Source organism: Hyaena hyaena, unplaced genomic scaffold, assembly GCF_003009895.1.
Source record: "Hyaena hyaena isolate Hyena2069 unplaced genomic scaffold, ASM300989v1 scaffold_12, whole genome shotgun sequence".
Taxonomy (NCBI): domain Eukaryota; kingdom Metazoa; phylum Chordata; class Mammalia; order Carnivora; family Hyaenidae; genus Hyaena; species Hyaena hyaena.
In genome coordinates, this window is record NW_024080644.1 from 6,336,697 (window position 1) to 6,359,798 (window position 23,102).

A 23,102-nucleotide genomic window follows, 5' to 3' on the forward strand; every position below is an offset into this window, starting at 1 on the left:
CAAGAGAGCCAAGGAGGTGGTTGAAAAGCTGAATGCATCACAGTTGGAGAGTGCTGAGAGAAATACCATTTTGCATGGCCTTGTCCTGTGCTGCCCCAGGAACTCATCATGTCCCCCTCCCCCCACTAAAATAAGAATGTTTTACTTCGAGGAATTCATATTTCTAAAGAAATAACCAATCATTTCCCCCTAATTGGCCAAGCATTCACATATTATGCATAGAAATATCTAAGTACTGTATTACAATTCACAGAGGTCCACTTCCTGTACCTGAAGAATCTAGTGTAAGGACAGAGTCGGGAACTGCTTATTAGATTTTTCTTTTGCTGAAAGTGTGAAAAAGGATCCTAGCAAATTTAGCCTAAAGGAAGCTGGATTAGGAAATGCACTGAGTGGTGAGAAATAATGTTTACATCTGGGTTCCCCCATATAAGTTTTAAAGCAGGTATTTCTGTCACGAGTGATGTTTAAAGTCACACTCCCAAATCCTGACACTGGAATCGTGGTCCTCCAGAACAGTCCGGTGTAACACGGTTTGTGCTGTATTCAAACTCAGGTTTTCTACCTGTTTAGCCTCATTTGTTCAGCTTCTACTTTGGTATTCTTTATTCTCCAGGGTTGAGCTAGTTTATGGTTTAGTTGTCTTCCAATTTCGGTTAATCATATGCATATTCATATTCGTATTGTCATGTTTCAAAGACTGCTATGTTTGCTGACCTTACTCAGGTAAATCACTAGCCTCTTTGGGTCTCAGTTTCCTCATCCGAAATAAGGGGCTCAGACTAGTGGAATTCTCAGTCATTCTCTTCTGAAAGAGAGTGCTGTGTTTTGCATCAAATGACACTGTAGCAAATTGCATTTCAAGGTGGAGGGGAGTAGAATTTGCCACATCAAACTATGTCTTTGGTATCAAGATTATTTTCAGCTGATTATTTGAAAGAAACTGCATGGGGTGCCTGGGTGGCTTAGTCGGCTGAGCGTCCGACTTTCGCTTAGGTCATGATCTCGCGGATCGTGGGTTCGGGCCCCGCGTCGGGCTCTGTGCTGACTGCCAGCTCAGAGCCTGGAGCCTGTTTCAGTCTGTGACTCCCTCTCTCTCTGACCCTCCCCTGCTCATGCTGNTGTGACTCCCTCTCTCTCTGACCCTCCCCTGCTCATGCTGTCTCTCTCTCTCTCCTAGAAATAAATAAAACATTTAAAAAAAAAAAAAAAAGAAAGAAACTGCAGACACAGGAGAACTATGAAAACTGAGAAGTTACCCTTTTGTAAGAGGCATTTACATTTATAAAGGAAATCTGCATTTTTAAGAGTGTCTCTCCCTTTCTGTACTAGGATGTTGGGAGGACTCAATCTTAGGAAGGCCTATCATTGGAGAAGACAGAGATCTTCATCTGCATAACAACCTTATTCATGTTTACTAAGCTTTGCAGGTAACTTCTCTTTCTTGGCTCCTGACCCCCCAACAACTTCTTGTGTTTGTAGCTGGGGATGGTATTCTAAGGTAAGGACTTGGCCATTTCAGGGAGTTCCTCATTTTTCCTGGGTCTCTCCCATGTACAGAGGAAGAATACAAGTCACTAAATGTTTGTTTTTTTTTCCTGCTAATCTTTTTTATTATTATTATTATCACTACAGGGAGGGTCTCAGCAAAGAATTTGGAAGGGTAGAGGGAAAATTATTCCCCACTACCAAGAGCACTGTATCTTATGGCACTGCTTCATACCATATTATATTGTATTGTATTCCATTCTAGCCTAATACTTTAGCTCTTAAGAAGTACTTATCCAATTAGTGGATCTTAGAACAATTCATACATTCAGAACAATCAGCTAATGAGATGGAAACAGACAAAGTCCCTGTGAATTTTTATCCCAAATATTTGTGAGAAGTTCCCGAGGGCGAACTTACCTTTGCATTTTCAATTGCCTTCTGTGCTTATTTATTTTACAAACACCAGCTAATTACCTTAAAACCGTTAATGCATAGAGAATAAGTTACCAACTTTATATTGATGTCCGGTTACTTAGGAAACCTCTGCTCACGTTTGTATTGGCTGCTCCTTCAATTCTATGACAGTGCTTTAAAAGCCTTTATGGTGTTTAAATGTGACATCTCAAAAAACCAAAGTTCTTAAAATGAAAAACGTTTCCCCTTCTAGGTAGCTCATGTATATTTTACTGGTTTTTCCCGTGCTTTGATCCACATTGAACTTGCAGGGAAAATAATTCTGGAGAGAAAGGGCTTCGGTACTAAAAAGCCTGAATTCCCCATGACACTGCGTTGTCACAAAGAACAGTTAACAGTCTGTCCATCTACAGCATGGGGACTGTCTTAGTCAAAGTTCTCAAGAGACAGAGACAGAGAAACAGAGGCAGAGAGAGACTGATTTTAGAGAAATGGCTCACATAATTGACCTCGTAGGTTCAAAATCTGCAGGTTAGGGCAGTAAGCTGTAGGCCCAGGAAAAAAGTGCAGGCCACATCCAAAGGCAGTCTACTGGGAGAATTCCTCTTTTGCTCTGGGGAGGTCTGTCTTGATTCTATTAAGATCCTCAACTGATTACATGAGACCCACTCACATTATGAAGGGCCATCTTCTTTATTCAAAGTTCACCTTTAGATAGAATTCTCATCTAAAATCACCTTCACAGAAACATCCAGAATAATGTTTCACCTATTATCTGGACACCATAATCCAACTAGGTTAACATATAAAATTAGCTATCACACAAATAATAATACTTAGTATTTGTGATTGTTGTGACTATCACATAAGGCAGTGTTGTACTGTAGCTGATTTAATTCCTACAGTGCTAAAAATGTACACTGAATATCAGTTTATTGTTAGAGTAAGATTAACAATGATTTATTGAGTAGAACAAAAATAATAATTGTTAAACATTGGTTAGCTACAGGCTTTGAACATATTAAAACTATTTTGCTAATTATAAAATCAACAATATTCACCAGAGTGATTTTAGAAATTTCTGAAAGACTTAAAGATGAAAATTATTCTTTCACAACTAAGAGTAAACTACTTATTTTTAAATCAAATCTCTAGGCTTAATATACCAATAAACACATAGATATGTAGATACACACATATATAAATACACTGGGGTATACAAATTACATAGAATTGATATATCCATATATATGTGTGTATGTAAACATATTTTTATCATTCAGAGAATACTCCCTATTACAACATCAGTTTTATTGCTAGTTCTTAACAAAATGCCAGTCAAAACCACAACGAGATTATCACCTCACACCCATTAGGATACTACTGTCAAAATAACAGAAAAGAGCAAGTGTTGGTGAGGATATGGAGAAAAGAGCACCCCTGTGCTCTGCTGGTGGCAGAATAAATTGGTGCAGTCACTGAAATTGCCACAGCATGAAGTCTGCTGAAATGCATATAGCCATGGTTAAAGATTAATGGGAAAAATACCAGGAAGGAACATAGAATATGCTTTGCTTAAGATAATAAAAATGTAGGGGTACCTGAGTGGCTCAGTCGCTAAGCATCTGACTTTTGGCTCTGGTCATGATCTCACGGTTCAAGAGTTCAAGTCCTACATTGGGTGAGCACCAGCCCTGCTTTGGGTGAGCCCCACTTCTCTCTCTCTCCCTCTAACTCTCCCTCTCTCTGCCCTTCCTGGGATTTTCTTTCTCTCTCTCTCCCTTTCACTCACTTGCACCCCCTCTTTCTATATCTCTCAAAAAAAAAAAAAAAAAGAAAGAAAGATGATGAAAATGTAGGGGCACCTGGCTGGCTGGCTCAGTCATAGGAGCACATGACTCTTGATTTTGGGGTTGTGAGTTCGACCCTCAAGATGGGTGTAGCAATTATTTAAATAAATAAATAAACTTTTTACTTAAATAAAAAGAAAGGCGTTTAAATATAAAAAATAAATAAATAAATAAATAAATAAACTAAAAAAAAAAAAAGATAATGAAAATGTAGCCCAAGGGAACAAGAAATGAAATAGCCTGCACAGTCATCAGTCATATATTAACTCTCCTTTTGGTAACAAAGAGAGCATCATTCACACACACTGCTGAGATGTTTTGCAGACCTGGGAGAGTGAAGGAAATGACCACCCAACCAGGATCTTGACGAAACAGGTGACCTGGCACCAGTTAATCAATCCTGAAGTTTACCCAATCCCTGACCAATGAGAAGAACCCGTGCTTCCAAACCCCTTACCCTTGATTTTTGCCCTTATAACCTTTACTTTCAAGCCATCAGGATTTTGAACATTAGTTCCCTGTTTGCCAGGGTAGTGCTACACCAATAAACAGCCTTTCTTTTTTTTTCCTTTTCTTTTTCTTTAATAGTTTATTGTCAAGTTGGTTTCCATATAACACCCACTGCTCATCCCAACAAGTGCCCTCTTCCATGCCCATCACCCCCTTTCCCCTTCCCCCCACCCCCATCAGTCCTCGGTTTGTTCTCAACATTCAAGAGTCTCTCATGGTTTGCCTCCCTCCCTCTCCCCAACTATTTTTCCCCTTCATCTCCCCCATGGTCCTCCGTTAAGTTCCTCCTAATCCACCTATAAGTACAAACATACGGTATCTGTCCTCTACCTGACTTATTTCACTCAGCATAACACCACTGAGTTCCATCCACATTACTATACATGGCCAGACTTCATGCTTCTTCACTGCCATGTAGTATTCCATTGTATAGATAAACCCCATCTTCTGGATCCATTCATCCGTTGATGGACACTTAGGCTCTTTCCATGTTTTGGCTATTGTTGAGAGTGCTGCTATGAACAATGGGGCACATGTGCCCCTATGTATCAGCATTCCTGTATCCCTAGGGTAAATTTCTAGCAGTGCTATTGCTGGGTCATAGGAAAATTATACTCTTAAGAAAAAAAAAAAGGTTTAAACATATTGTAAATGTTCTCAAATTCCCATTACAATGGGTAAGATTGTGTCTTTCAACCTGACCCTTATCAAAAGTGGGTGTGGCCAAATGTTTCCTATTTCCCTATTTGGAAGGTTAAAAAAAATCTACCTTAGTTGTTTTCATTTCTTTTTTGTCCCAGTATTATTCAGGTATAACTATTAAAAGTTATATATATTTAAGGTATAACTTGATTTGCTTTACTATGCATTATGAAATAATCACTACAATCAAGCTAATTAACATATCCATCATCTCACATAATTACTGATTTTTGGTGGGGGTGGTGAAGACACTTAAGATCTACCTTCTAAGCAAATCTCAACTACACCCTACTGTACTGCTAACTATAATCATGCTGTTGTACATTAATTCATTCTCCAGAACTTATTCATATTACATAAGTGAAACTTCCCTAATTGAAAAGAGACACAGTGCTGAGCAATCAGTAGGAAAACGTCCCATGTTATTATGGGAAATGGAAAGGTGGATCCTGTCTGATAGAGGAAGGCCTCTCTGAAAACCCAGGGATACTTGTAATATTATTAGATGCATTTCTCCTAGCTCTTAATCCATCTTGCAGCTGGTCACCATGCAGTTTTTTATTAGATATCACTCCATTTTAGTCCATTAACATGATACCATAGTATGTGGATTTTCTTTCAAACTCTTTTACTTGGCTTTCCTTCATGGTTCTTCTGCCTTAGATTTTGATGAAGGTTTGACTCCTAGCATAATCCATCTACAACAGTGATCTACGCTTTGATCTTCCTGCACGATTTCAACTAAAGAAATCATAAACCTTTATACCTATTTTTTGTTCTACCTTGTTCCCGTTCCAAATATTCAAATGATGACTAGATATTGCCACATAAATGTCTTGCTGTCATGTCAAAATCAGGAAGCACAAAACTGTGCCAAGCATTATAATCTCCCAGACTTTTTATTTCTCCTTGTTGATGGTTCAACTGAATCACTCCCTAATACTGTTTCCATCTCCACTTTGTGTGGCCAACTGGGCTGCAGGGGCCTTTAACTGACACTAGCCCTTCTGGAGAGTGCATGTAATACATAGCAGCCCACATGGTCACAAGTACATGTAAATGCCTGATGTGACTCCCTAACCATCCTTGTGACAAGCATGCTCCTCTGCCTCCCAGAGCCTTCCCCTTGTGCACATCGAAACCCCCACGAGGCTTGCCAAAACCTACTCTTTCTGGTTTGAACTGACCAATTTTGCCTCACACCAGGAACCCCAAAGCACTCTGAGAACCCTAATTAAGACATGTGTCCTGGGTCCTTTTCTCTTTGTCTGTCCTCTGCTTTGACCTCCCCATGTGGTGCGTTAGGAGTGAAGTACACACCCTTCAGGACGTATGAATAATAAACTCTATTTCATGTTCCCTTGTGGCCTTTTGTTGAATCTTCGACATGGCATATGACACCTCAAGGGTGTACTTAACAATGTGACTTTAACAAAGCACCAATACTTCTAAAGTATTATCTTCATGTATTTCTATTTACCAAGATATGAACAAACCTTGTTAGTTTTTGGAATTGATCCTCTCTATCTCCAATCTTAAGGGAATAATCTGATGCTAGCCTCTGAAATGTTTTCCATCTTTAATAGTATATCTCTTACCCCATCACCACATAAAATAGCATTGGTCTCTTTAATTCAAAGCCAGTTTGCTGTCCATTGGCCTAACTGGCCTCAACTGCTTTTCCCATTCCAAACCATTTGTGAATAGTGCCTAAATATCACTCTTAATCCATCTTTTCTGTGATGGTTACTTTTATGCTTCAGCCTGTCTGGACTATGATGTCCTGTTATTTCATTAAACACGAGAATTAGACCTGGCTTTGAAGGTTGGTGGTTTTTGCTGCTGTTGTTGTTTTACCCTGTTTTAATGTAATGAATACTTAAATCAGTGGAGTTTGAGTAAATGAGATTACTCTGTATAATGGGGGTGCAACCTCCAATCATTTGGAGGCCCTAAGAGCAAATGCTGAGGTTGCCTGAAGAAGCAGCAATTCTTAGTCTAGCCTGAAACAGAAAACCTGCGTGACCTTGCAGCCTGCCTGGCTCGCCTGGGGAATTTGTACCCAGGATTGCAGTAGCAACTCTTAACCTCCTTCTCTGCCATGCTTGCTTGACCTACAGAGTTTCGACTTGCCAATCCCCACAATCACGTCAGCCATTCCTTAAAATCTCAGTCTCTCTCTGTCTCTGTGTCTCTCCACATGTACACATACATATATGTATGTGTGTATGTATGTGCCCATTTACACTACATTACATTACATGATATTATGGTGGGGTCTGTTTTACTGAAGAATCCGACTAAGCACAAAGCCATTCAATAAAGAGGTCTTCCTTGATGTACCTCATTGTCTCCCCAGCTCTGCTCTTGTTGACTCATTCTCTAACGCCCTCTTAAGTCCCTGCTACTCACCCTTAAGAGAATTCAGTCACCCATTCTCCAGGGAATCTGCCCTGTCCCTTTCCCACTATCTCAATTTCCTTTGAATTTCTACTAAAAAGAGAGGATGTTTAACAACAGTCAAATAAAGCTTCAGAACACTGGAAGGAAAAGGAATGGCAGCGATTTTCTTCCACACATGAGGACGGTTGCTATCACCTGCTAGGTTGAAGAAAAGCATGCTACATTCTTAAAATAAAGTACTCATGAACATTTTGTCAGATATATACTGTAACTTTTTGGTTTAATAAGAAATATATATAAAGTGGTTCACTTAAGAAACAGTAGGCAGCCTTCAAGCGAAGCATTATAATCTTGTCAATGTTGACAGCTGTACAAATCTAGAAAGTAAATCATGTAAAGTGAATCCTGAACTAACACAACAAAATTCTTACAGGTATACGCAACACACCTGTGTATATATATTGTGAAAGGAAAGTATTTATTCATTTAAAAGTGAATGATTGAAAAGTGATCATGCACATCTCCTTAATCATAAGTTTACCTGAGTCTTCCTCATCAAGATGGGAGGAGAGTTCTGACGATGATTTGTGAACGGAGAGTACTGGATCGTATTCGTGATCTGAGACTACGTGAGATGTGCCCCCTGGTCTTCTTTTAGCAGACAATGAGACTGCACCTACAACACACACGTACAAGATGCCATATTAACTAGGGATTCATTTTCCAAAATGAAAGGGCAACTTTAGGTATTAAGGATGCTTTAGCTCGAAACCAATGAATATAAAGCCAAACACAACTTGCGGGTGTTACTATCTGATTCAAACCTGAGGTGGTACAGAACAGTTTGATGGAAAGTTTATTAAGATTTATATTAAGTCTAAGAGACAGCCAGTTTTTAATTACAATTAGTAGTACAATACCTGGGTTGACAACTGGGGCTGTCTGTTACCAACTGTGGGCCTCAGTTTGCCCAAATGTGAGTTGGAGGGGACACTGGTGGTGGCTCGTGGCACTGGAGATTACAAAATGTCCCCGGTATCACACTGGCTACCTCTGGGGCTCTGGGAGTGCTCCCACAGTTTACACATCTCTGAGTGGGCTGGGTTTGCATCAGACCGTGGCTCAGAGGGGCTAGAGCCAGGTCACACACTGCTTCGGGGTCTCAGTCGGACTGAGGTTGGCAGCCCTAACCCCAGAACACGGATGGGCGTGTCTCCCTCTGGGTCCCTGGGCAGGCAGGACTGCTTCCTGACTGCAGCTATGAGGGGATCAAACTGGATAATAGGGCTGCTCCCAGATGTGCAGACAGACTGTGGACTATGAGCCTAATCCTGGGGCACGGACCAGCACATCTCCCAAGAGGAGTGTTGCTGGTCCGAGGCTGAGAGTGACTGGCCTAGTTACAAGGCCATTTCAAGATCTGTAGTGGGACCAACGTTGAAGGGCCTGCCTCAGTGACACAGACAGGTGGGCCTTCTGCCAGGTCCCTAGGGGGACAGAAACCATGGCTGAGAGGGGCTGTGAGACAGATGTGAAGTGACATCTCATGGTAGTTTAGGTTTGTATTTCCCTGATGATCAATGACGTGGAACATCTTTTCATGCGTCTGTTTGCAATCTATATGTCTTCTTTGTAGAAATGTCTGTTCACATCTTCTGCCCCTTCTTAAACTGGATTATTTACTTTCTGGGTATTGGCTTGTAGAAGTTCTTTATACATCTCGGGTACTAACCCTTTATCGGATATGTCATTATGGGATTTGGTACAACTGTAAATGGGACTGTTTTCTTAATTTCTCTTTCTGCTTCTTCATTTTCATTGTATAGGATTGTAATAGATTCTGTACATTGATGTGAATCCTGAAAAATTAACATTTACTGAATTCACTTATCAGTTCTATTAGATTTTTGGTAGAGCCGTTAGGATTTTCTACATAGAGTAACATGTCATCTGCAAATTGTGTGAGTTTTTCTTCTTCTTTACCAATTTGGATGCCATTTCTTTTTTTTTTCAAGTTATTTTTTAATGCTTATTTATTTTTGAGAGACAGAGAGAGAGGGACAGAGTATGAGCAGGAAAGGGATAGAGGGAGAGGGAGGCACAGAATCTAAAGCAGGGACTAGGTTCTAAGCTGTTACAGTGCGCTCGACATAGTACTCAAATTCATGAACTGTGAGATTATGACCTGAACCGAAGTCAGATGTTTAATCCACTGAGCCAGGCAACCCTGGATGTCATTTATTTATGTTGTCTGACTGTTGTAGCTAGGACTTCCAATATTATGTTGAAGAAAAGTGGTGAGAGTGGACATCCCCATCTTATTTCCAATCTTAGGGAAAGCTCTCAGGTTTTCACCAATGAGTATGATGTATTATTTACATTTTAAAGAAGTGAAACTGGTACCAGGAAGCTCAGTGTCTTGCCCAAGGTCAGTGAGTTCATTATAATACAAGTGGGATTTGAGGACATGCATTCTGGTTCAAAGTCCACACTTGTCTTTACCTAATTAATAGATTGTATTTTTTGAACACTTTTACGTTTACAAAAAATGAATGGAAAGTACAGAGTTCCATTTATCTTCTCTTGTTTTCCCTACTACAAGCATTCTGTATTAGTGTGTTCTATTAGTTACAGTTGATGAGCCAATAATGATATACCATTATTAACTGAACTCCAAAGGGTATATTCTGGCCAGTGTTTCCTGTTGTATATTCTACAGCAATGGCAAATATGTAATTTCATAATTTCCTGCCCTAAATATCCTGTGTACTGATTGCATTCATCCCTTTCACCCAACGTATAAAGAACTGTCAATCACTGTTTTCTACCTCTTCTAGAATGTCATATAGTTGGAATCATATAATATGTAGCCTTTTAAGATTTACCTCTTTCACTTAGCCATATACATTTAAGTTACCTTCATGTTCTTTGTGCCTTGATAGGTTTTTTTTTTTTGTTTTTATCACTGAACAATATCCCAATGTATGGATGTATCAATGTTTAACCATTTACCTATTATAGGACATCATATGTGCCTCCACATTTTGGAAACTATGAATAAAGGTGATAGTTACATATGAGTGGATTCTTAGATAGGCATAAATTTTCAATTCCGTGCAGTAATTATGAAGATATAAGATTGCTATATCATATTATGAGTATGTTCTCTTTATTGTTGTTGTTTTTTCGGAATTTGGGTGTTTACTGACTTATTTTTTTATTTTAATAGAGAGAGGGAGAGTGAACATGACTGGAGGAGAGGGGCAGAGGCAGAGACAAGAAGGAGGAGGGGGGGGAGGGGGAGAGAGAGAGAGAGAGAGAGAGAGAGAGAGAGCGCGCCCCAAGCAGGCTCCCCACTCAGCATGGAGTCTATCCGGGGCTCGACCCCACAACCCTGGGATCATGATCCGAGCTGAAATGAAGAGTGAGATGCTCACCCAACCCAGCCACACAGGTGGCCCCTTGACCCACTTTCCTTAATGGACAAAACAACTAGACAGAAGACCAATAAAGAAACATAGACTGTGACTACCACTATAGAACCACTAGACCTAATTGGGTCATATGGAACATTCCACGCAACAACAATAGACTATCCATTCTTCTTAAATTAATATGGGACACTGTCCAGAATGCATCACATGTGAGGCCACAAGGCGTATCTTCATAGATAGGAAAAGATTTAAAAAATACAAAGTATGTTTTCTTATCAAAGTGGCATGAAACTGGAAATCAATAACGTAAGAAAAAATGGAAATTCACAAATTTGGAAACTAAACAGTATAGCCATCAGCAATATTTCAAAGAAGAGCTCACACAAAAAACAGAAATTTGAAAGTATCAAGATGATTAAAAATGAGAACACAGCATATGGAACTGGTGTGATGCAGTGAAAGCAGCACTGAGAGGGCAATTCATAGCAGTAAAGCATACATTAAAAAGCATAATCTAAAATCAACAACCTAACTGCACAGTAAAGAAACTAGTAAAAGAAAAGCCAAACACCCCCGAACTAGCAAAAGGAAGGAAATAATAAAGGTCAGAGTGCAGGTAAGGGAAACAGAGACGAGAAAAACAAACAAACAAAAAAAACCAGTTTGGCTCTTGAAAAGGTCAACATCACTGGCAGGTCTTTAAAGTGGTTAAAAAAAAAAAAAAAGGAATGAAGACTCCAATTAATAAACTCAGAAATAAAGTGGGGACATCATTGTTTTCACCAATACAAAAAGCATTGTAAGAAAATACCATGAATCAACACATGCCCCCCAACTTGGGTAACGGGTGAAATGGACAATTTTAAAGAAACATATAATCTACCAAAACCGCTCATGAATAACACACAGTCTGAATAGACAGAAAATGTTAAGGAGATTGAATCTGTAATCAAAACGTTTCCCACAGGGGCATCTGGGTGGCTCAGTCGGTTAAGCGTCTGACTTCGACTCAGGTCATGATCTCACGGTTCGTGGGTTCGAGCCCTGCATCGGGCTCTGTGCTGACAGCTGGCTCAGAGTCTGGGGCCTGTTTCAGATTCTGTGTCTCCCTCTCTCTGACCCCATCCTGCTCATGCTCTCTCTCTCTCTCAGAAAATAAATAAAATATTAAAAAACAAACAAACAAAAAAAGTTTCCTACAAAGAAAAGCCCAGGATCAGATGGCTTCACTGTTGAATTCTACCAAATATATAAAGAAGAATTAGTAGCTTTTTATTCTCAAACACTTAAAAATAGAAGTGGAGGGAAAACAGACTCATTCTAGGAGGCCAGCAGTGCCCTGACACAAAAGCAAACAAAGGGCAAGAAAAGAAAATTAAAATGCAATATCCCTGATGAACACAGACACAAAACTTTTCAACAAAATACCAGCAAATCAAATTCAGCAGCATATCAAAAAGATTCTATACCATAGTTAAGAGGCATTTATTTCAAGAATGAATGAAAGAATAAATGAAAAGTGGCTCATAAAACAAAACTCAATCTGTGTATTATATCGCATTAACAAAATGAAAAAACAAGCAAACACATGCTCATATTGATTGATAGATAAAAAATATTTGACAAAATTCAACACTGTACCATCCATGACAAAAATAAATTAGGAAAAGAACTTTCTCAAAACGATAATAGCCACATAAGAAAACAAACAGCTAATATTATACTCAGTGGTAAAAGACTAAAATTTTTTCCTTTAAGATTAGAAACAAGATAAGGATGTCTCTGGTTTAGCCGCTTCTACTCAACATTAATACTGGAATTTCTAGAAAGAACAATTACGCAAGAAAAAGTAGAAAAGGTATCCAAATTAGAAAAGAAGAAGTAAAATGATCTCTGTTTGCAGATGATATAATTTCATATGGAGAAAACCTTAATGATTGTGCACACAAAAAGGTCAGTCCTAATAATAAGTGCATTCAGGAAATGTGCAGGATACAAATCAAGAAAGGAAAGCAGTTACAATTCTATACACTTGTAATACAGTTTTGGAAATGGACACTAAGTAAATCAATTCAGTTAGATAAAACCATTATTTGAATAAACCTACATAACATTAAACGATATGTTTACAGTGAATAGTACGGAAACCTAATCAATATTTCACATACAACAAATAGTGTCAAGATTTAAAAGCACACATTCTCCATTTTTTCTCATTTCAACCTACTTAAATGCTCAGCACAGTTTTTGTTCCTCCAACACACCCACCTACACGTTATTACTGTTGTACTGTCCTTTAACACACAGAAATTGAACAATCATTCGTTAAACAATTCAAAAGCCCTACATAACTATAACAAGAGCATATGTTATATACCAACATGAGAAATTAAGTATTTATCTTAAAACTTAGAAATAAGTGAAGAGAACTCTGGAATTATAGGTCTATTTTAGTCGCTTATGTTTTAATTGAAAGAACACTTTAAAAAAATGTATCACAGAATTATGCTACTCATTTATACACAGATTTTACAGGAAAAATCTTTCTTCTTGGGAATTTAATTTTAACTTTATTCCGAAACACTTACATTTTTAAACTATACTTTTATTGCTGAGTATGAATAAGCTAAGGTAGAAGAAACAAGGAGTCAAATTCTTATAAACTTATTACAAGGAGTAACATTAGACTCAGTAACTATCAGCAAAGAGCCTTAAAACCAAATGCAGAAAATAATGATTATGAAAAAATGTGTTTCAAAAGATGATAATATTTTTTCTCATACTAGGTACCTATGAAATATACGTAGGGAGCATTACATTGCTCCCTATATTCCTCCATTCTGGCGAAGGCCAGACAATCCAAATGGAACAAAAGTACGTACAAGCATGACTGTTGGTGCTTCAGAATAAAAGAGTGATAGGAAAACTATAAGACTGCTTTGAAAACCTATAGGTATAACAGAAATAAGCGTACAGAACAACTCTCTTAAGAAATAGCATCACTGACCTAATGGAGGTCTTCAGTTAGTCTGAAATGAGCGTTACGAAAAAAAAATCTAATAGCAATCATAATTATGATAATTACATTTTGAATAGCTCCAGCTTTTATTTAGACAAATGGAGTATTTTTTCTCTGCTAAACATTCCATGGGATTGATTATCAAAATGTATTTTAAATAGTCAAACCAACATTTCCAAGTAAATAGTTTGGTTTTCATAGGAATTCTTCCTGCCTAATTTCATACTATCTTGTAATATGTCAGTCAGACTCAAGTTTAAAGCCTGAGCAGTGCAATTTGGGATCAATGGTTAGTCCTTTGAAAAGAAAGTAAAACCATTTACTGGATGCTTACTCCATGTTAGGCATGTGCTAAATGCCTCCCACTCATTACCTATTGAACCCTTTAATGAATATAAAAGTTGATTTGCTCATTAGATTCATCATCTCTTTAAAAACAATTTTAATGTTTATTTATTTTGAGAAAGAGACAGAGAGACAGAATGTGAGTGGGAAAGGGACAGAGAGAGAAAGAGACAAAAAAGCAGGCTCCAGGCTCTGAGCTGTCAGCACAGAGCCTGACATGGGGCTCGAAATCACGATCTGTGCGATCATAACCTGAGTGAAGTCGGTTGCCCAACCCATTGAACCACCCAGATGGCTCACATGAGACTCATTTTCAAGTTCAATAGTGGGGCTGTAGAGAAGGTTGGGTAACACGCTCCAGGTCACATAGGTAGTAAGTGACAACGGCACATGCGTTTATCAGACACGGCATATGGAAAATGGCATATTAAGTCATGCCTACATATCACCAAATCACCACACAATAAATGGGCTTTTGCGTGGAAAAATAGCAAAGTCAGTCACATACTTGCAAAATGTTTATTTTGACCTAAAGTAATAGGTTTCAGATCGTGCCCACTGCTTATCTCACCGATTTCACCCCTTAGAAAACATCCCAAAACAAGTTCCATGGCAACAGTTAAACCTTTGACCTCTTTGCACTTGGTTCCCCCACACCCACACTCTTCCTTCCACTGGCTTCATGCTTCACCACTCCCCAAGGCTAATGAGGAATACTGTGCTGAAGGAAACTTTCTGTACGGCTGGGCTTTCATCAACCTCTGAACTTCTTGGAGGCACATGGATTCTGTCGAGAAGTGTTTTCATACATATTTGGTCTATGCACATTACACCCCACATGACTGAATGAATTTTAATCGTTCTGTTTCTCTAACATATTACTCTATAAAGTCTGAGTGGCAAGACTAAGGATGAAAGCATGAGGAAATCTCTGCTTTCCCTCTTCCTTCTCTCTCTTTTTTTCTTACTTCATTTTAACCACACTTCTAGCTCATTTTCTTTTGTTTTATTTTCTCTCTTGGGGGCCCAAAAGGCAAAGTGGAAAAGCAAAACTTGGTGGCTAATGAAGAACAGGGAGAAAGAAACCTAGTGCTGTGGCCATATCTGCTTTTATCCTATGTATAATACAGCTCTTGTCTTCTATTCTTTATAAGCTCTTTATTTTTATGATAAAATGCAGAGTAGTCTAGTGCCCAAGGCTCCATCTTCTTTTTTGTGGTCTTATGCTCTTTGTTCTTTCTATAACACCTTTTTGAAATGTCTATAACTGAAGACACTACAGAAAACAGGAAGGATTAATAAAATCTACCAGGTTCAGATTTCTGTTGTAAAGGATGGCTGATTACGTTTTAGTTTTAGCAAGAACCTACGCTTTCATTACTGGGGCAAAACGTTGAAGCAGCAATAATCTAGACTGCCATTAAGGCCACATGTTTCTTCCTGATTCATATAAGAAAAACATGATAAACTGCATTTCATTATAACTGAAAACTTCTATAACCACTTCACAATGTACACATGTACCAAATCGTCACACTGTGCATCTTAAATGTGTATACTTTTTACTTGTCAATTATACCTCAATAAAGCCAGAAAAGAAATAAAAACTGCTCTTATTCAATAGATATGGTTAAGAAAATTGAAATGAAAACCACAGGCTTGGAGAAAAATTTTTAAAGCACAATCAAAAAAAAAACACCCCTGTATCCAGAAAAAAATTAAAAAGTGTAAATATTCAGCAATTAAAAAACGAAACAACCCAATGGAGGGGGAGGTTGGGCGAAAGGTTAGAAAAAGCATTTCAGAAGAAGACACAGAGATGACAAAGAAGCACAGGAAAAGATGTTCCACATTATTATTCTTTACAGAAATGTAGATTTAATCCACACTGTACCTGAGTAACACAAAGAGGGAAATGGATAGAATTGCAGTGGCAAATCCTATAACGTGTGGTGAAGGATACAGAGAAACTGGAACTTTCAGGCAGTGCAAGTGGAATGGAAATAGACAATTTTGTTGAGATACTGTTGGCAGTTACTTCTTTAAATATTATAAATTCAACTACCATACTATCCAGGCATCCCGCATATAAGTGATTTACTCAAGATGAATGAAAGTATATGCCCCCACACAGATTCATCCATAAATGCTCATATCAGGTTTATTTATAACTACCAAAAAAGTGGAAAAACCCAAATGTCCATCAAAAGGGAAATAGATAAATTGTGGTTATCCATTCCTTGGACGACGATTCAGTAATAAAAGGAATCAACGTGTGAATGAACCTTACACTTATTATGTTGCGTAAAAAAGAAATTCCCAACGGGCTACACTGTAAGATTTCATTTACATACAATGCTACTGAATGCATATATAGTGACAGAGTACAGACAAATGATTGATGGCAACTTGTAGCAAGAGGGGAGAGGTGGGCCAAAGGATCACAAGTGGACACAAGGAGACTTTTTGGTGTATATATTCACTATCTGATTTGTGACAATGGATTCATGGCTGCATGCATGTATTAAAACTCAAACTATGTACTTTAAAGATACATAGCTTATTGTATGTCAATTAAACCACAATAAAACTGTTTAGAAAGCACACTTTGGGTGCCTGGGTCACTCATCTGGCTGATCGTCTGACTCTATTTTGGTTCAGGTCATGATCCCAAGGTCAGGAAATTGAGTCCTATATCGGATTCTGTCAGAGCACAATGCCTGCTTAAGATTCTCTCCCTCCTGGTCTCTCTGTGACCCTCTCTTCTGCTCATACCCTCCTTCTTTCTCTTAAATAAATAAATAACACACTTTGTATTATATATATAACTCACCCCTGCTTAGCAGAATAACAATAGGATTTGAGAAGTGTCACCCCAAACAGAATGTACTGCATAAGCAGTATGTGTAAGGGAAGTACACAGACAACTATGAGTATCTTTCCAGTGGCAGGCAATATCATGGATGAGAGAATTAATGCAGGATAATGAATGAAGCCATCATATTGAGGTATCCAGAATACTTTAATCTATCTACCTATCTATCAATCTATAACTATATAACTATATAACTATATAACTATATCTAGTCTATCTACCTATCTTATCTATCACTTCCATCCATCTGCATTTTTCAGTTCCATAAATTCATGTCTATTTCACTGCTATCAAATGCAACTATTTGCTCAATTGTCTGGAATTCGCTGCCCTGGGAGGTGGCTTATTAAGCCCCATTTATTTTGTTAATTTTACATTAAACTTACTTGTAGAAGTGATTTCTCTATAAGATAGTGAATTTTCGTATTAAAAGGCTTCCTCAGGCCTCATCCGAGCAATAAAATGATGAAGATTGCTTTTCACAAAATGCAGAGGGTAGGAGGCAAATATTCACAAGTATTTGTAAAATTTTGTGAAGTTCCAAGCTAAGAAAAAATATCTGAGGTTACCTGAAGAAGCAGCAATTCTTAGTCTAGCCTGAAACAGAAAACCTGCGTGACCTTGCAGCCTGCCTGGCTCGCCTGGGGAATTTGTACCCAGGATTGCAGTAGCAACTCTTAACCTCCTTCTCTGCCCTGCTTGCTTGACCTACAGAGTTTCGACTTGCCAATCCCCACAATCACGTCAGCCATTCCTTAAAATCTCAGTCTCTCTCTGTCTCTGTGTCTCTCCACATGTACACATACATATATGTATGTGTGTATGTATGTGCCCATTTACACTACATTACATTACATGATATTATGGTGGGGTCTGTTTTACTGAAGAATCCGACTAAGCACAAAGCCATTCAATAAAGAGGTCTTCCTTGATGTACCTCATTGTCTCCCCAGCTCTGCTCTTGTTGACTCATTCTCTAACGCCCTCTTAAGTCCCTGCTACTCACCCTTAAGAGAATTCAGTCACCCATTCTCCAGGGAATCTGCCCTGTCCCTTTCCCACTATCTCAATTTCCTTTGAATTTCTACTAAAAAGAGAGGATGTTTAACAACAGTCAAATAAAGCTTCAGAACACTGGAAGGAAAAGGAATGGCAGCGATTTTCTTCCACACATGAGGACGGTTGCTATCACCTGCTAGGTTGAAGAAAAGCATGCTACATTCTTAAAATAAAGTACTCATGAACATTTTGTCAGATATATACTGTAACTTTTTGGTTTAATAAGAAATATATATAAAGTGGTTCACTTAAGAAACAGTAGGCAGCCTTCAAGCGAAGCATTATAATCTTGTCAATGTTAACAGCTGTACAAATCTAGAAAGTAAATCATGTAAAGGTAATCCTGAACTAATACAACAAAATCCTTTCAGGTATACGCAACATACGTGTGTATAAAAATTTGGAAAGGAACGCATTTATTCATTTAAAAATGAATGACTGAAAAGTGATCATGAAAATCTCCTTAATCATAAGTTTACCTGAGTCTTTCTCATCAAGATGGGAGGAGACTTCTGATATCGATTTCGGAAAGGATACACAATTGTATTCTTGATCTGAGTCTTCCTGAGACTCATTCACTTGTCTTCTTTTAACAGAAAATGAGATTGCACCTACAATACATACGTAGAAGATCCAAATTAAAAAGGAAGTCGTTTCCTAAAATGACAGTCAATTGTAGGTATTAAAGATGCTTTAGCTTGAAACTAGAGAACAGAAAGCCAAACACAAATTGTGGGTGTTACCATCTGATTCAAACCTGAGGTGGTACAGAACCTTAATCTAATTATGTTGTGTAAAAAAAAAAAAATCCTCCAAAAGGGCTACACTGTAAGATTTCATTTATATACGATGGTATCGAACACATCTATAGTTACAGAAAACAGAGAAATGATCGCCTAGGACAAGGGTAACTTGGCAAATCTGGAGAAAAGGGCAAAAGGATTACAAGTGGACACAAGGAGACTTTTTGGGGTGTATATATTCACTATCTGATTCGTAACAATGGACTGATGTCTGTATGCATGTGTTAAAATTCAAACTATGTACTCTGAAGATTCAAAGATTATTGTATGTCAATTAAAGCACAATAAAACTGGGGTGCCTGGGTGGCTTAGTCAGTTAAGCGTCCGACTTTCGCTTAGGTCATGATCTCGCGGTTCTCGGGTTCGAGCCCCGCGTCGGGCTCTGTGCTGACTGCCAGCCCAGAGCCTGAAGCCTGTTTCAGAGTCTGTGACTCCCTCTCTCTCTCTGACCTTCCCCTGCTCACGCTGTCTCTCTCTCTCTCTCTCCTAGAAATAAAAATAAAAACATTAAAAAAACAAAAACAAAATAAAACTGTTTAGAAAGCACACTTTGCGTGCCTTGGTGGCTAGGTTGGCTGAGCTTCTGACTCTATTTTGGCTCAGTTCATGATCCCAGCGTCATGGAACTGAGTCATGCACTGGGCTCTGTGCTGAGTATGAAGCCTGCGTACGATTCTCTCTCTCCCAGTCTCCCTTTAATACTCTCTGCTGCTTATACCCTCCCTCTTTCTCTTAAATAAGTAAAGAAATAAATAAATACCAAACTTTGTATTAGATATATTAGTTACCACTGCTTAGCAGAATAACAACAGGATTTGAGAAATGTCACCCAAACTGAATGCACTGTATAAGTAGGATGTGTAAGGGAAGTTCATAGCCAACTATGAGTATCTTTCCAGCAGTAGGCAATATCATGTTTGAGATAATTAATGCAGGATAATGAATGAAGCCATCACATTTAGGTGCCCAGAACACTTTAATCAATCTATCTATCCATCTATCTATCTACCTGTCTTATTTATCACTTCTATCCATTTAAATCTCTCAGTTCCATAAATTCATGTCTATTTCACTGCTATCACATGCAACTATTTGCTCATTTGTTTGGATTCACTGCACTGTGGAGGTGGCTTCTTAAATCTCCATGTAAAACCTTCATTTATCTTGTTAATTTTACTTAAAATTATTTCTAGAAATAATTTCTACATAGAATAATGAATTTTAGTATTAAAAAGCATTCTTAGGCCTCATTTGAGCAATAAAATGGGCGAGACTGCTTTTCACAAAAATGTAGAGTAGTAGAAGGCAAATGTTTGCAAGTATTTGTAAAATTTTGTGAAGTTTCAAACTAAGAAAAAAATTTTAAATGCCCCAAAAAAAAGAGTTTTAGTTTCAAGATTTCTGAATGATCTTCTAACCCTACTAACTTCTAGTGGTTATGCTTCATTCTTCATATATTAGAAAAGCATCCTTGAAAGGTGATTAGAAATTAACATTTTTTATAAAAATGTTTGAATAAATTATTTATAATGAAGCCCTATAACTGAGATTCTTTTTTTACAATTTTTTAAGGTCTTATCTTTTATATTTGAGAGGGAGAGAGACAGAGTGTGAGCAGTGGAGGTTGCAGAGAGGGAGGGAGACACAGAATTTGAAACAGGCTCCAGGTTCTGAGCTGTCAGCACAGAGTGCAACGTGGGACTCGATCTCACAACCGTGAGATCATGACCTGAGCTGAAGTCGGACGCTTCACCGACTGAGCCACCCAGGTGCCCCCATATACTGAGATTCATAAGCAAAAGTCTTCTGTGACAAAAACCTATGCATTAGGAAATCATCATTTCTTTGTATTGTAAATCACATCATAAAATACACAAATTCTTTTGACTGGTAATGTAGAACACAGCCACAAACAGACATAGACAAAGACTCTTTCTGTCTCTCTCTCTCTCTCTCTCACACACACACACGTACTCACACATACACAGAATAAGAGAAAATTTTTTTTGCTAACATTGTTATATATATCTTAGCAGTTCAAAATACAAATATAAAGAGCAGCCTGAATTTATATTCAATAGATCATTGATAGCCTAGCTGGCACTCTCAGCTAAAATTGCTTCTAATACATAATCAAGAATTACAAGTGAGTGTTGTGCTAAATAAATGCAGGCCTCGTGGCTAACAATGTAGATGCAAGATTATCTTCCTTCAGTTTAATGGAGTACATGCAGTTACCAAATTTGTGTTTTTCGCCAACTTTATAAATTTTTGTTCTCATTATTTTAATTGCACTCCTACTATTGCACTACCAAGTAAATTTTAGAAACAATTTTATATGTGAAATGTATTGCTTCTTCCATTCAGTAGTGTCCAGATAGCTGCTATTGAATGCCAAGTGTTGGTTTGGAGGTCAACGGACAAATTATCTAGCGTAAAGGAAGAAAACACAGCATATGTCATCACTCACTGATGTAGTAATATGAATGAATTTATCTGTCACCAATCATCTGAGTGAGGCTTGAGACTAGAATTTATACTTATTTTGATTTTGGGGGCAGGGGTAGGAAGACCCAGTTGAATGCTCAGAACCTCTGAAGGGTAATAATTTGCAGATGGCTAACGCTGTCATGAAACGTCAGACCACAGGCTACATGGAGAAGCAGAGATGGTCAGAGCAAAGAGGAGAGCCCAACAGAGCAGGAGAGGACCCAGGCAAACCCAATTCCTTCCCTCAGGAAAGCTTCAAGGCCTTGCTTTTGCAAAACATTTCTTTCTCCTGAGAAAGCAAGAAAATGCTTTATAGCAACCGACATGTGTTTTGAAGACCAGTGGAAACTGTTTTTCAATCCTATACGACTACGTGGCAGTCCACAGGGCCGATGGGAACAAGCCAGTCAGATCCGAATTCAGTTTCAGTCAAGTTTTTGTTATTTTTACTGAGAGACACTAGGACAGAGTAGGGATAAAAGGAGCTACAAATCCCCCCCCCCCCCATAAATCCCTATCGTATTACGGAAATCAAAGAAAATGGGAGTTAATATATTAAATAAGTGTGCTACCTATTAATTGAGCACCTACTAGATGAACACTTTTCATATATTCTCACTTAATCTTCTCACCACCTTGAAAGATTAAACATTATCAATGTTTTATACGCATGAGAAGTCACAGTCAGTGAGGTCAAGGTCACACAACCAGAAAATGATATAATTGGAGGCCGAAGTCAAGTCTAACTTCTGAATGTATTCCTTTGCAACATGATAAAAGAGGAAATAGTAAAACAGGAATACAGTGGGAAATAGGAACAAAATAGGAAACAGAAAGTGGCAAAAGGTGTGCAATTTTCCCACTGCACTGTGGAGGTTAGCATGAATATACTGCCTACCTTTAAATGAAAATTGAAAATTTAAGTAGCACTACTTTTGCTCACCACCACACTCTGAAAAAACATTTGACAAGCAGTGCTTCTCATCACATACAATATTAGAAATCATATTTTGAACTTAATTTGTATTTTAAAGATGGCAACTGGTAATATACACCTTTCTGGATAGCATATAATTTCAGAGAGTAGCAAAATGCTAAATATAAAAATGACTTCCATCTTGTTCAAACCTAGGCCTAACACGGGAACTTTATTGTGCACACGTTAAACATTTTGTTTTGACACTAAACAGAGGTTTATGGTAAAAAATTTTGTCTTTAGCAGAGCTGGCTAAAAGATTGTTTCCAATTGTTTGGACGAGGCTTTCTTGTGCCAGTGTCATAACAGATTTCATTCTAGTGTAAGAACTTCCGAACTGCAAATTTGCAGAAATGAATCTTAGCTATAATTTCCAATTGTGTTGAACTGAATGAATACAATCAGTTTCCAGCAAGTAAAAGAGCACTTTCAGCTCCTACTGAAAAATATACAAAGTAATTGTTAGCTACATCAAAATTGTTCATTTCTACCTACTTTCTGGAACTACTATATTATCAAGGGTCGTGGATAATAAGAGAGAATTTCAGACTATACTATCATGCATGTTCAGGGTAGAGACTAAATTTACTAATATGACTGGAAACCACTTTAAATGTGGATTCTCAATATTTAGTTTTGTAATGTGGAATAAACAACACACTTCAGCGAGTGTACTTAACTGTGCTCATACAGTATTCTGTACAATCTAAAGATTTGGTAATGTAAGTAAA

The 23,102-nt window shown here is 38.0% G+C and overlaps 1 protein-coding gene across 1 annotated transcript in view; it reads right to left on the minus strand.

Moving 5' to 3' along the window:
• The window catches only part of CFAP47 (cilia and flagella associated protein 47), a 500,885-nt gene that overhangs the window by 152,561 nt on the left and 325,222 nt on the right, over positions 1 to 23,102 (minus strand). The window contains exon 51 of the mRNA XM_039256279.1: positions 18,582 to 18,713. Within this exon, the coding sequence (XP_039112210.1) occupies positions 18,582 to 18,713 (132 nt within the window). The remainder of the gene's footprint in view (positions 1 to 18,581; positions 18,714 to 23,102) is intronic.